At 38.7% G+C, this 16,019-nt stretch overlaps 1 protein-coding gene across 3 annotated transcripts in view; it reads right to left on the minus strand.

Annotated features, from left to right (window-relative positions):
* Window positions 1–3,211: 3,211 nt before the first annotated feature.
* LOC148820928 (transitional endoplasmic reticulum ATPase) overlaps window positions 3,212–16,019 on the minus strand; it is a 32,343-nt gene continuing 19,535 nt past the window's right edge. For 2 of the 3 annotated variants that reach the window (XM_088932478.1, XM_088932479.1), the window contains 6 exons: window positions 12,744–12,956; window positions 10,329–10,507; window positions 9,555–9,684; window positions 7,443–7,601; window positions 5,999–6,150; window positions 3,212–5,094 (listed from right to left, as the gene is read on the minus strand). In XM_088932478.1, the coding sequence (XP_088788604.1) occupies window positions 4,989–5,094; window positions 5,999–6,150; window positions 7,443–7,601; window positions 9,555–9,684; window positions 10,329–10,507; window positions 12,744–12,956 (939 nt within the window). In that variant the 3' untranslated portion in view covers window positions 3,212–4,988. The remainder of the gene's footprint in view (window positions 5,095–5,998; window positions 6,151–7,442; window positions 7,602–9,554; window positions 9,685–10,328; window positions 10,508–12,743; window positions 12,957–16,019) is intronic. The other variant, XM_088932480.1, reaches the window with a different exon arrangement.

A 16,019-nucleotide genomic window follows, 5' to 3' on the forward strand; every position in this document is an offset into this window, starting at 1 on the left:
TAGCCAGGAAGACACAGGGGCAAAAGCACACAGGGAAATCCACAAGCAAGGTCAGAGAAAAATTGCTTTATTTCCAAAAGCAATCGCAGGAGAGAACCTAAAGCAGTGCCCAAACACAAGAGAAACATGAGACTAAGAACAGCAAAACTTGAGACAGAAACTTAAACTTTGAGCAGGGATGTGACATGAAGACTAGTCTTAAATATCTTGTTAGTAATGAGATAATTGGTGATTACTTTCATGCAATCTTCCATCTGGAGCGGACAGTCATGGCAACCAGCTGATTAGCAGGTTAAGTATAGATTATGCTGGCTGCGAAACCAAGTGTGAAAATCTAGACTACTATTTCTCTTCAACAATTGAAAAGCACACTGCTACACTGCCTGGCAATACCCAACTCATTCAGGCGCTAATGCCTTCTGTCTGCCTTTGTTCAGCTGGCCCACCCTGATTCTCTGCAGCATGCTATTACTCCATTGAGCCTGGCAAACAAATTACAGAGCATCTGAAGCACCTCAGTGCAAACCTATGCTGTATTTACTCAACTTCAGCAGAGTTCTATACTTATCTGACTCACACTCTCAGCCTGGCTTCTTGGAGAAAAGTTTAAGTCTTGATTTGGACTGCTTACAGTCACATGATCATAAAAGAGAGAGATAAAAAAAGAGTTTAGAGTGAGATTGAGAGATGCAGTGGTTGACCGGAGAAAAATGATTTGTGTTCCACTTTATATTGTCACGGGTGCTGGTTCTGACTCGTGAACCGTGAAATGCGTTGTTAAAGACCCTATGCGAGGCGGTATAATCCGGAAGTGACTGTAGTAGGACATCAGGGAAGACACAGCAGGATCAGGTCAGGTAGAAACACAGGGGATGGTGACAGCCGTGATCTGGTGCATGGGGGGAGTGCAGGGCAAACGAGTCCAAAAGGAAGTCCAATAGGAGAAATCAGGGCATAGTCCAAGGACCAGGTGCCGGATCTTGGAGATCCATCCAAGACGAACACAGGGGAACTAGGAATACAGATAGTTAAAACCTTGACAGGATAAGGTGTTCTGAGCCCCGGACTCAGTAGGTCAGGACACCATGATGAAGCCTATGGCCTCAGGCCACTCCTGTCGTCTGTCTTCCAAAGCTGAGCCCAGAACTACGGAGACGCCGGGCTTAAATAGGGAAAAGGGAATAAGACACAGCTGGGACAAATAAAACTGTGAACTCAACTAAAAACGTAGGAGCGCCCTTTAGAGGAGGGATGACAACTGTAACATACTGTATGGGGTGATATATGCTATTGACTGGCCACGATGCTATTTGGTTTGGTTCTGGTACCCACCTGCAGATCCCCAATTTGTGGATCTTCCTTTGGACCTGTGGTTTTTAGGAATGAACCAGCCTGGAGACTTGCTGGAGCCCATCTGCGCTATACATCATTACATTGTTCAACTTGATACAGTCTACTGATGTCTCTTATTAGAGGAGCTCCCTAGCCAGATTCCTGTGCATTAAGAGAGAGGCACCAAGCTGCTTGGTCAATGCACAGAAATCTTTGATAATGCTTAATTCTAAGAGAAATAATAGGCCTTATCCTTAAACCTGCAATCAACTGTCACAAGGAACTATACACCCTGGATGGGACACCAGTATACTGCAGGCCAACCACTGAGATGCATACACTTACATCACATCAGGGCCAATTTTTCCAGAAGCCAGTTAACCTACCAGTACATCTGTGGACTGTGGAGGAACTGGAGCACCCTGAGAAATCAACATCAACACAGGGAAAACACACAAACTCCACACAGCTAACATCCCAGGATCAACAATGAATCCAGGACTTTTGCACCATCATGCGTCCGAGCTACTCTTATAAGCCTCATAATTGGCCTAGGGGAGTGACTAATCATACTCAGACCCTTTCCTCACACCAGTTCCCTTTCCTCATGTGGAATTTGATTCCCTCTTATTGTTTATTACTCATTCACAGCAGCTGTGTGTCATTCAACAGGATCTTAAATGAGCTGTCAGGATTTCAAACATATGGATGCTCTAATGAGTTCAACTGGAAAGATAATGTCATACTTTATCCTTGTTGAAAATAGAAAATAATCAAATCTAAGTCAGACATAGAGTAAGATGGCTCACAGAGCACTGGATTTTCACCCTTCTGTAGTGCTATATCAGTTTCAACAATCTCTGTGTTTGTTGTGTATTCCAGAAGCTACACGTTTGGACTTAACCATTCATCTGTTCTTCAAAGTAAAACCAAATGGTTCCATAACATACATTTTTAAACTCAAGTGAAATGAAACTACACAACAACAACAACAACAACAACAATAATAATAATAATAATAATAATAATAATAATAATAAAATGTTAGTATTATGGTAATACTTTTTTTAAAATACATTTTAAATAAAGTATAGGTTAAGTGTATAAAGAAAATTAAAAAGAAAAACAAAATATCTGCTGGTCACACTCTTCCCTTTTTTAATCTCTAGTTGTAGCCTTGCATCTCATATGCGAATGAAACTCCTTACTTTCATCTCATAACAATTGCTTCAAAATACTTCTTGGTATCAAGAGGTGGATGCTGCACATTGGTGGTGGTGGAGGGGAGTCCCCATTATCTGTAAAGCGCTTTCAGTGGAGTGTCCAGAAAAGCGCTATATAAGTAAGCATTATTATTATTATAAGAGTGAGAATTAGATTCCTAAAACAATTTACTAAAACAGACCATGTTCTTAGCTGTATCAAACCAAGGTTAGGTTTAGTCTCCATGTACAGCTGTTTTTATGTCAATTATGAAACAAGGCAATTGACATATTATATATGAATCTACCTCTTCTAGTTTGGAGTTTACTTTGTTGTGTTTTAAAATCCTTTCACACTTTTTATATTTTAGAATTTATTTGTAATGATTTCAAATGTATTTTCTGTGGTTTTGAATTTGTACTGTAAATATGTTTTGCAATTTGTTCTTTTGTTTTTGCATATAAGGGCATCAATACAAAATATACTATTTTCTATATTTATTGATTAGAAAACATATTTTTTATTTTGAACACAAACTTTCATGATCCTTCTCTCTCCTGTTAGTTTGCAAAGACATTTTCAGAAATTCAATTTGCTGGAATCAAGCCCTTCAAATGAAAGTGCAAGCAAAACCAACAGAAGAGGAATGCAAAGAGATAAAATCACCAGTCAAATCTTGTATAATAATTGCTTTAATGTCACTATCCAGTTATCCTTCAGCATTACAATTAATTCTTCACCCATACACAGAATTCTGCCATTTCCCACAAAAGACTTTCTTGACATTCAACATGTTTCATACTTCAAAGAATTATTAAAGCTACAAAATCCATACTATTTAACTCACACTGTCAAGGAACCTCATTAGGTCTTACAAAATAAAAATGTAAAAACACACTGTTGTAAATAATGTTTCATAGATTAAATATGGAGGGGACCTGCACATAATTGAAGAGTTATTGATTCAGTGATTCCTTTAAGTATACCATGATACATTTTCATCCATCTAACCATTTTCTAACCTCTTCATCCAATACAGGGTCATGGGGGGGCCCGAGCCCTACCTGGCAACAGGCGTAAGGTGTAATACACTCTGGATGGGACAATAGTCCATTACAGGGCACACACACATACTACAGGGGTACATATACTGTATTACAGGGCCATTTTTTCTCAGAAGTCAATTAACTTACCAGCAGACTGTGAAAGGAAACTGGAGCACTTGGAGGAAACCTACACGAACATGGGAAGAACATACTGTATAAACCCAAAACAAGCCCCAGCTCTGCAAGGCCGCAATGCTAACTTCTGCACCACCATACTGCTCACCCTTGATAGACTTACCAGAGTATGTATGCTCTTATACATTCAATTTTGTTATGCCTTTACTGAGCTTCACTACCATGGATCAGTATAGCTGACTATAGTGAAAATGCCTTATTCATTTGTTTTTCCAGGTAAGTCAGTTGACAGTAAAATCTGATTTTTAACCTGGTAATCTGCTAAAAACCTTTGTAATTACTGGGAAAATTAAAGTACTTTATATAAGGGAACAACACCAGTGCCTCACCCAGTGTTTATTAATCAATGACCTTCTAGTCCAGAGCCCTAACTGCTACCCCACACTGCTGCCTTATAAAACTTTACCTAGCTATGAGCTGGAATTTCTATGGTAATGCTTAATAGCTTGTTTAAATTGTAGAAAACTACAATATATAGAAATGCTAGAAACAAGGTAAAAAAGGTAAACTTTCATAAAAGATATAAACACTTTGTTTAAATAACAAACACAACTATGATAGAAACAACATTGTTTTTTAGAATATTTCAGTCTAATATGGCAACAGAAAACCAGTGGGTGCAGAAACTTCAATAAACATAGGCTAAGGTGTTGGTGTTTATTGTGATGGGCTAGAGAGAAATAAGACAGAAATAAGAATTTTAAAGGCACCTATCAGCAGCTATGTACAGAGACCTTTGTTTGCAGAATAATCTGAACTGGAATGTGACCCTGTTCCAGCAATGACCTTGATTTTGGCATGGTTATCTTGTTTGCATTGTACTTATTTATGCTATTAAGCAGCCTGACTGTACTCTTTTCTTTTGTTTTGTTTGCCTTAGAACTCTGGACATTTGTTTTCATTTACATTGTGAAGCCTGCTTTTAAAACATAACACATCAGGCTCCTGTGTCTCACTGTCTACATAAAAGCATCAGGATGCCATTACAACTGCAGGGGATTTATTGCTGCATGTGGGGTCACCCTACTCCAATCACTGCAAAAGTCATTTAATGCTACTTTATTTTCTGGGGAAGGGGGAACACTACAGGAGAAGTGGAAATAAGCAGACCTCCAGATTTTATGTTGTAAATCCAATCCACACTCATTATTCAAACCAGCAGTCTTTAATGGTGCTCGGGGTGTCTGGATGCAGCTATGGACTGGCAGCAGGTCACTGATAGAGGTCATCCTCCCCTTCATCTCTGTAGAGGTTTCCTGGGTCATTGTCTGCCTGTCCCGAGCCTCGTCCTCCACCAGACTTGGATCCAGAAGGAAATCTGACAGATCCAAAATAGAGTGACCACAAGGAATAAAGCACCAGTTCTGAACAGAGAGTGAACTTAATAAGGACAAATTTTTGGACATGGTCGATTTTCCGTCGGCGTTGGGAAATCAGTGATTTAGGATCCCTATACCTTGTATCATTGTCTAATTACCTCACTCTGTAACAATTAAGCTGCCCTATGATATTATTAACATTCTGCCCCCTTGCTGATCAAGAGTGACTGACTGGTTAATCTCTTCAGGAGCATAGGCTGTTGCTTTTTATAATTTAAACACTACCATTTTATTTTTGGGCTGAACATCTCCAGAGGTACCCAAATCCCAGTTTCGAACTACTTCTGTATCAAAGTGGTAAAAAGTAATTATGTGTATTGTATTTGTAAGTGTTTGGATATACCTCCAAACATAACTCAAGTTCTATTTTGGTCAAAGCATGAAAATCAACCTTTTTGTTGTCTTCTTTCTCCATTTTCTAACCACAGAAAATTCTTCATCTAATTCAGTATCAAGGGAAGTTGGAGCCTGTCCAGGTAACCAATAAGCACAAGGCAGGATACACCCAGGATGGGATGCCAATCTATCTCAGGGCACACATTCACACAAGGGTCAATTTTCCCAGAAGCCAATTAACCTACCAGTATATCTTGGACTGTGGAGAAAAAAGCAAAGCATTTGGGGGAAACCCATGTAAACACAGGGAGAACATACAAACTTAAAAACATAAACATAAAAACTGGAATTGAAGCCAGGGCTCCACTGTTGTGAGGTAGCAATGCTAACCACTGCACCACTGGGCCCCCCCATTCCTCTTTCTCCAGTGTATAGAAGTTCTCTTACAACATGGAACTTTCTTATCTGCCTGTTGCCATTTGGTGAAATGGCTGCTTCACACACTACCTGAAGTTTCCAAAGCCGCGGCTCTGCTGGAGAGTCTGTGCGAACATCTCATACTTCCGGATATCATTGTCGCTGACGGAGCGGCGGGCAAACTTCATCGCCTCCTCAAAGTGATCGCGCCGGATCTCAGGAACAGGGTCAGAGTCCTCGTCCTGTACAGAAACCAAGGCCCACGTTAGCATATGATAAATAAACTGACTTGTTTAGTGTACAGAAATCTTGGTTAAATTTATTTTTTTACTTCCAATAAAGATTAGGGTTTAAATTCTGACTGCCCTTGAGCTGCAGTATACAGATTCCATTTTGTCTTTTTCATTTTGCTTTGGTTTATAAAATTCTTTGTAATTTAGGAACAGTAAGGAAAAGGACATGTAATCTCTTAAAAGCTCATAATTCTTTGGCTGTGCAGTTTGATGAGACTGTGCTATTGGAGCCTGCAGTCACACATATAGAAGATGATTCTATTAAAAACAGTACAGTAAATTAAGGAGGATCCTGCATTAGCTGATGCTTTGTCCCACTCTTGATTTGTCCTAGACCTTTTTAGAGTTTAAGGGAGTCTTGTATGTTCCTGTCCAAAGGCTGTGTGTCTCTAGGACAGAAAGCCACCCTTCAAGGGAACCCTTCCTCTACCACAAGCTCTTATCTGTGCACAACAACAGAACTGGACACATGACATAAGCAGTAGACACAACAGCAGATTCGTTATTTGTCTCAGGTGGGTTTTCAAGCTGTAATGTTGATGTGTTGATTATATTGAAGTTTTAAATATTAGTCAGAAGTGTTCTATATATCTTAAGAAATGAATTAAAATTTACAGCTGCTTGTAAAGAAAAAAACTGACTTAGCATCAATTTACTCTCTATACTGCTGTGTTCTCTTTCAGTTCATATGCTTTTTAGCCTTAGTCTTAAAAGCTGTTGCTATCGTGCAACTAGACAGTTGCCCTTCTTCATACTACATGTTAGTATGATTGTCCACAGGTTCTGTTGTGGATGTTGATCACTTTATTGTAAGCAGTGTTTGAGAAATACAGTGTTTTAAATGTTTAAACTTAGTAAATTAACCACCTTCAGCTTAATTCACATTTAATTTAAAATCCTAGTAAGGCGCAGGACTTTTCAGAGGTTTCTCACTGAATAGAGCTTTTTATTACGTTTTTAACAAGGATTACATAAACCAAATGATTACTATCTTCAAGAATTTAATATTTCCATTTTTTAATTATTTTAAATATTTTTGGAGTAGATATGGAACCTCAAACATTCTTGATGTTTAGCAAACTTTTTCCAAAATAACAGTGTTAATAGTGATAGTTTAAAAAATTAAGATACAACTTGAAATAATTACTCCATTGCAAACTGCAAAAACAAATGGGTTCATCTGCTTTAAAGCTGTTTTCAATGTACCACCCTAGAAAATGACACTGTGGGCTTAAACTCACCATAGCCACATCTGGGTGGCTCTGCCTTTCACGCTCAGTGCGTATCTCTGCCTCTATGGCTTCTCTAATTGCCAGCTTGCAGGCACGCTGGCAGATCTCTGTGAGGTCAGCTCCAGAGAAGCCCTCTGTGATCTTGGCCAAGTAGTTCAGATCAACATCCTGTGAGCAAAAGCAGCACCTCTATCTGAGATCCATGTTTACATTTGTTTCATGTTTCCCACCTAACCGTAAACCGATCCTGCAACTTCCAGCTTTTGTTATGTAATGTCTTGTAGTGCAACATGAGCTTGATTGTACTGTCACTCCTAGGGCTCTCAAGGGAACTCCCCACAGCAAGGGGCCAGCCTTCTGGCATAGTTGCTTTACTGCTTGTCTGGGCTTTCTGACATTTGCCTGAGATGGTGATATGATTCAAGATATGATGGTGCTGTGACTCTGATTCCTGAGATTTATGCATATAGGTTGCTGAGGAGCAGATGTCTTCATGGATCGACCTAGTCCCAAATGGGTTTGATCAAAATTGTCTCTCAATGGATAGGTACATAGATACATGATACATGAATACCATTTTTGTGTGGGAATTATTTGCTATTAACATGGAGAAAAATAGTAAAAATGGTGCACCAAGATATTTTGATTAAAAAAGCCAGTTGTGACTTTCCTGTGCTACAATAGGAAATCAAAGTTTTATATGTACCTACAGTATATGATAAAAGTGAAATTGCTGAAAATCAATGTCTATGATTTTTGATACTATCAAATCTTGGAAATTCAATCTTTTCAAGACCCTGTGCAGTCATCTGTTAACAGGAGTTGTCCATGGAAAATGAATTGCAGAATATGTCATTCTTTCTACATTTGAACATGTTTCATTTAATTCATAAAAATGTGGTACAATAAAGGCAATCACTATTGATAGGATGGTCAATTTCAGCCTATGGGGCTTCACAAATTATGTGGATGGATGACTGCTCAACAGTTAGCTACATCACGTTTTATTTATTGATGAAGAGTAAATTCTTGACTTGTATAGAAATACACTATGAACACAGTAATCCTATATCCTCTTATGTACTTCGCTGAGAGCATTATATTCACTTCAATTGTACTTTCAATCCTGAATATTTTAAATGTTTAATAAACTGCACATTCTGGATTCTCCAATGTTTTGTATACATGCTTTTCTATATCGAAATCTGCAACAAACTGAAAATCTGAAATGGAAAAACTTCTATCAGATTTTGGATCATCAAATAAACAAGCTTGTATTTCTAAGTGAGCAGCCAATGTTTCAACAGCTGTTGCTAAGTGGGCACATTGAGCTGTCTTGCACATATACTTAATACAATTCGAATTTATCTGAACAATGACATAAAATAAGTAGAATTACATCCAGAAACCATTTGCCTTGAGCAAAGCATTGATTACCTATTTAAAATATTTGTGATACCAAGTAAAAATGAAGTGAGTCTAATGCTTTCAGATAATTTGCATTGATCTACAAGTTAAGAATGGGGACAGACAGATGCCCTGGATAAGGGATGAAATCAATGTAAACTGAATATCTCTTTCTGGTGTTTGTTTTGAATCAGGAATGTTTTCTTAGTACACAGCAATTAAAATTAAAAATACAGAAGTTCAAGTTAGCATTTACTTTCCAGGGAATTTTTTACAAGGAATTCAGTAATCCTGTAAATAGTAGCTGAATCTGGGTTGCAGTATCAACTGTGCTAAAGCTGCGGGTAAGCACCAGCACTGCTGCTTCTAGTTATGCATGTAAATGTTAAATTCTCTTTGCTGTTCACAAACCTTGAGCTGCTTCCTGTGTGGTGATTACATTCAAAATACACATTTACTATGCCCCTAATTATACATATCATTAGAATAATGAATACAGGAGAATCTACTCAATTTGGTGTGGGTTCCCCTTACCACACTATGGAAATAGAAATTTGGCATGCTTTATTACACGAGGCCATTCAGAACACAATATTTGTAAAACATTTTCAATAAACACAGTAAACAACACAGATTCAATACCAATATAGTCCAAAATTGCAAAGCATAGTGAATGGAAAGTCAAATGAGTGGAAATATCACAATGATCTTTACCCGGGCCACAGGAGACTTGCGCAGGTTGGCTCTGAGGATGGCTACTCGTGACCCCTCATCAGGCAGGGGAATATAAATGAGCTGGTCCAGCCTTCCAGGCCTTAGGATAGCTGGGTCAATGATGTCTGGCCTACAAGGTTACACACAATCAATAGCATCACTGGAATGACCCTTACAGAACCATTTTAAACCGATACGTGCAGCACAATACAATTTTTGTTTTTGGACTAAACTTTCATGGCCCTTTCATGGCATTTGAATGTGTTAACCTAAAATAAAAGATAATGTGTGCTAACCTGTTGAAAAGCAATATAAACAGAAGGTACCAAATTTTGATCAAATTCATGCACTTCTCTCAGAATTATAGTTTCTATTTTAAATTTTACTTAATTTTGCTACTGGTGTGAGTGTGTATGTGTGCCTTGCCATGGATTGGTGTCCCGTCCAGGGTGTATCCTGCCTTGCACGTGTTGCTTGCTGAGAAAGGCCCTGTCTTCCTTGCAACCCTGAATTGGCTGAAGCAGTTCTAAAATGGATGAATGGATCATCATATCTTCTTTATTTGCGTTACATTTTTAATTAAAAAGATATTAATTAATTATTTAATTTTAATGTGAACTATATTTTTTACATAAAGCACGTCAAGATTATTGCATTTAGAGACTGTATAAAATAAAGGTTTTATTTTTAGTATGGTTTAAATGACACAACATTAGTGTCTGATTATCTTATTTTTATCCGATAAAGAAAAATGTGCTTCCAAGCTTTACTGACCTGTTCGTGGCCCCAATGATGAAAACGTTTTTCTTGTTGGTCATTCCATCCATCTCGGTCAAGATCTGGTTGATAACACGGTCTGCCGCGCCTCCCCCATCCCCCACACCACCTCCTCGGGCCTTGGCGATGGAGTCCAGCTCATCAAAGAACAAGATACAAGGAGCTGCCTGCCGTGCCTTGAGGGGAAGTGAAAGAGGGAAGAGGCTGGAAAAGGCACCAATAAGGGCAGTGCATTGGTTAGTTCTCATTAGCTTGAGAGCGTGTATGTAATTGTGGGTCCTTTATCAGAAAGTATTTCACGTGCAAAAACATCTAAGGTCATCTGTTTTTTGATCGATACTCTCATAGGATTCTACTGCTATTCAACATTGGGATTTATGAAAGACTCATTCCATGACTCCAAACTCAAGTTCAACTTCTTCCTTCTAATCTGCTTATTCAGCTTCATGCTTTTATATTTTTTTCTTTTGTTTCTGTCTTTCCTTTTTTCTCTGCAGAACAGAGTCCACCTGAAAATCATCCCCTGGGCAGACAATTTAGAATTAATACAAAGCAATTCTCCCCCAGAAACAAGGAAGTCTCAATACTCAGGATTTATAATTATGAGATTACTTCTTAGAGGATACCTGTTATTTTTCATCCTGGTTCAAAGAGGTTAGTCATATTCAGTTTGCTACTGAAAAATGACTTTAAGTACTAAGGAAGGTTCTATGCCATCTTGAGAAAATGTCTGGAAACCCTCGCATGGTATTTTTTTTAATTTTACAGAAAATAAGCCTTTAAAGGAGAACTGCAGCCCCAATTTCTCAAACATTATTACATCTCGGTAACAAAATAAATAACAGTGTAGAAACTTTTTTAGAATTAAGCACAAAATCATGAACTTTGTGAAAGAATGCCAAGAAGTTGCCATGGTGTTATGAACCCCTGGTCTCGCCATGGCTGAGCGCGAGAGTTCCCACGAATTGTGACGTGATGCAGCCCCTTCCTGCTCGATAGTCAATGTAATGACAAATGTAATGCGATGTACACGTGAATAAGTACAAGTTGTGCAGCAGACATTTCACCGCAGAAATGTTCCAGCATGATTGGCATGCAGAGTTAACATGTAAGTAGTATTTTGTTGGCAAAACCATCTCAAAGTCAAGAGCAATATTTCTACTTGATTAAAAGAGATGCATTTATATTAAAATGTAATATGGGTGCATTACAGTACATCACCGGAAGTTTTGTTGCCTTGTTCTGAATCACAGAACATACCTGGGAATTTTGTGATGGAGATATTTCAGGTTACTGTGTACATTTTACTTTTATTGTGGTTTGAAATAATTAATGCTGACTCTTTCTAACCCAAATATTTAAAAATAGCATTGCAGCTTCCTTTTAAATAAGGAATCTTGTGTGGGTCCATTCTCAGCCTGTGCCTGGGACAACAGACAATCATTGGTGAAACCACCAGCGCTGGGCGGAACCTGCAGAACAACACCATGGCCAGGCAGCTTATGTCCTCATGATGTGGAAACTGTCAGTCATCCAGTGGGTTTGTGGGAGGTATAGCTCCTATGGCTCATGCAGTATCTTTGAGCTATAATAGGCCTGGCCCACATACCCAGGGGACAGGCCACCCTGCAAGGCGCTCCCCAGTTTCTGCTCCCCACGATTGATAGGAGCTACACTACCATGGTGCTGGGGTAGCTAGTATATGCTACCCCAGCACCCTGGTAGGCAGCATATACTAGTAGCAACTGTGTGCTTTGGGGAAGTATTAAGACAGGGTTACATTTTTTCTTGGTACCAAGAAAGAAAATTGGAATTCAACTTGAAGGGGTTCTGGAAAACCTAACCAGGAATAAACCTAACTTAAGCAACAGACAATGAGAGGAGCTTGAAAAGGAAACTTAGACATCCTGGGATAGGTACCAGAGTTGGAGTGGCAGTTGAGGTTGTTGTGTGAGACCAAATTCAGGGGGATCTTTAGGCATGAACAGCAGTGGTTCAATGTAAAACAAATATTATGTCTGACCCTTAAACAAAAAACACACAGTTCTATACACAAAGTGATTGCCATAACATTAATATGATCTGTGTATCTATAAGTAATATAATATAAAGGATACTTCAGCTGAAAGCAGACATCTGTGTTACAAATATCATGTGAGGTTAAATTAATGTTCATTAATCTGATGAGCAATCCTCATGGTTTTTCTAATTTTCTTTGGCTGGAACAAGAATCACTCACAAGACTGATTTCCTTTGTATTTCAGTGTTGTAGAAAGAGCTAGCACTTAATGCACTGATGGAACATTTCACACTAGAGTATGAACAAAGTGTCTACAAAGTACAATATATCCCAATAACTCTTACCACCTTAATTTGCTGAGGTTGGTGACAATATTTTTTTATAAAACCTACCTTGTCAAACACATCACGGACATTGGCCTCAGACTCCCCAAACCACATAGTGAGTAGCTCCGGGCCCTTAATGGACACAAAATTGGCCTGGCACTCATTGGCAATGGCCTTTGCTAGAAGGGTCTTGCCACAGCCTGGGGGCCCATAGAACAGAACTCCACGAGATGGAGTCATCCCAAACTTCAGGAACTTGTCCGGGTACTCCACAGGATACTGCAAACAAGAAACAACTTTGAAAATAGTCAAAATAACAGACTGTCATGCATGCAGAAGACCTGTGAACTTCCCAATTCCCAAAATGAGCCTCTGAACAGTTGGAGCTGGGAGAAATGTTGGAGTCTCCTAGCTCATACCAGATCTTGCAAATTAGATATTAGTTGCAAAATCTTCCTTAAAACTGTTTTATTTCAGTTTCATTTACTGTATCAATTTGATTGTTTGGTTTGATTTGTTGATTGTTTTTTTTTCTAAAGAGCATTTACAATAGAGATGAAAAAGTGTGATATCCTGTCTATATAATATTATATGTCCTAGAGAAGAGGTGTTAGTGGGGCCAGCAGGGGGCACTCACCCTGCAGTCCATGTGGGTCCTAATGCCCCAGTATAGTGACGGGGACACTATACTGTAAACAGGTGCCGTCCTTCAGATGAGACGTAAAACCGAGGTCCTGACTCTCTGTTGTCATTAAAAATCCCAGGGCGTTTCTCGAAAAAAGTAGGGGTGTAACCCCGGCATCCTGGCCAAATTTCCCATTGGCCCTTACCAATCATGGCCTCCTAATAATTCCCATCTATGAATTGGCTTCATTACTCTGCTCTCCTCTCCATGATGTGTGGTGAGCATTCTGGCGCACTATGGCTGCCGTCGCATCATCCAGGTGGATGCTACACATTGGTGGTGATGGAGGGGTCCCCATTACCTGTAAAGCTCTTTGAGTGGAGTGTCCAGAAAAGCGCTATATAAGTGTAAGCAATTATTATTATTATTAGAGAAAACAATTATTTTAATCCAATAGCTCTTACACCAGATGAAAACTGTATGAAATCAGTATCTCACTCAGTAAAGTCAAACATGATTCATATCCATTTGCTAATAAATAAGAATGAAGTAGAAAAGGCGCACTAGTTATCCTTACTTACCTGATTTCAAAATAAGGACAAACACAAAACATATGCTGGAGTAATTTTCCATGACTTTTTTTCAGCTTATATCACAATCTACCCATGGGGTGAACAGATATTTTAAAACAAATGACAAAACACAAATTGTTACAAATGGGGGGTTACGAAACTGGTTAAAATCTACGGTTTAGTCAATTAATGAAATAATTATTCATAACCCCCAACATGGTTTCTAACCATATACTGGAGCAGTTGGTATAATTGGAGGCATGTGAATTCTTTATTCTCTGGCACAGCTTTGGTGAGAGGAGTAATAATCCAGGTACACTTGGTTAAAACAAAAATGTATTACAATAAACTACACAGGACACAAAACATACAACACACAAAGTTACACTATATACAGTATTTACAGACAAGGTGTTTCAGAGGCCTAACATTCTGGTCACCCAGAAAACCCCAGACTGCTACTAAGCACTAAACCCTTACATGCCTACAGAGGCCACACAAGAGATGAGCTGCCTTCTAACTAAATAAAAAGCAACCTGCAGTTAAATCTCTCTCTCTGCACCCTGGATGCCACAAAATAAATGGGAACCTATATCCCTATCCATAATATGTACCCAAATCAGGAAAGACATTTCTAACTGAGGTATCTTTTATCCAGGAAACCCAAGTTTCCTAAAAATACAGAATAGTACACTCTAATAAGGTTCAAATACTTGGCTCCAGTCAGGTTTGGTTTGGATAATCAAGAAGTAGAGGCTCTTGCCTGGCACAAGCTTCGAGTCCTAACTCCTCTGGACTCCTCTCTCTTCTCCCTGCTTCTCCTTGTTTGTTCCTTCTTCCTCTTCTTTGCTCTTCATGTCATCTTATATAGTCTGTTTCTGTCCTGCTCCTTGCCAATCATTCATCCACAACTTCCCTAGGTATACTAAGGTAAACTTTACAAATGTTTTTGCTCAAAGGACCCCCAGACATCAGCAAACATCCTCTCTCCTTTGAAGCTTGAAATATTTACTCTTCCCAGTTTCACAAACTTTATCTAAAATCTAAGAGACACTTCTAGTTCACCTAAAGCTGTAACAATACCCCCCTCTTAAAAAATTATTGTCCTGAACAATTGGTTTCATCAAATGAACTTATGAGGTAGAGATGTCATTAAAAGGGTAAAAGAAAGGTAACATATTTCTGCTTTTATCTGAATTATATTTCAGTAGGTTTCTAATTTTAAATTCCCCAATTGTAAGAGAAAACTAGTGTCCTTTACTGACAGAGCTCATAGTATTTTTCCAACTTGGTTTCCCTTAATTATAGGCTTATCAAGAGGATGACCAATTAGCAACATTAGGACCATCACTCTGTGTCTGATATGTCATTTAGTGGTCTTTGAAAAACAAAAATGCAAAACTTTGCATAAAGGTTCCCCAAGTAGACCTAAAAAAACTGTACTGAACAGTGGACGTCACCCTTATTTACGCGATTCACACGGATTTCAGCCTCTGCTTCTGAGAGCTGTTTAATCCCACAAGTGTCGCTTACCAATTTCTGGTGCCTTGCAAACCCTGTTCAGTGAGAGACTAAAACCGTTTGCTATAGACTGCAGCTCTTTTGACTCAATAAACATAAACAGAGGTGTCCATTACTCATTATAAAAAACACTTCCCTAATCAAAATAAGCTCTTTAGTACAGTATGAATCACTGAAATTTACTTAAAACTTTAAGAAAACCCTTAAGCTGCAACAAAGATGCAGATACTGTTCTTAACATTACAAAAAATATAGAAGTGAGAAAAATGTTACTTTCCATTCCTTCAAAGTGTCTTTGCGTGAAGTGACTCTAAGATAATGACAGAGATTTGGTCCCAGGTAAAACGTCAAAGGAGAACAATCAAAGTTATCTTTTACCTAGACCAGTGGTTCTCAAACATTTTGGACCAAGTACCACCCCTGATCAAACCAAAGCATCCAAGTACCACCTACAAGTCATCTTCTCATAGGAACTCCAGAAAATCTCAATGACCAACATGAGCATGTGTGCAGGCACACACTCACACACACTTATAATAAATACTATAATAATAAACTTTATTTGATATAGCGCCTTTAAAGGTGGCTTCTCAAAGCGCTTTACAGAATGACAACAGGAACAAC

The sequence above is a fragment of the Atractosteus spatula genome, chromosome 14 (assembly GCF_055471065.1).
Source record: "Atractosteus spatula isolate fAtrSpa1 chromosome 14, fAtrSpa1.hap1, whole genome shotgun sequence".
NCBI lineage: Eukaryota > Metazoa > Chordata > Actinopteri > Semionotiformes > Lepisosteidae > Atractosteus > Atractosteus spatula.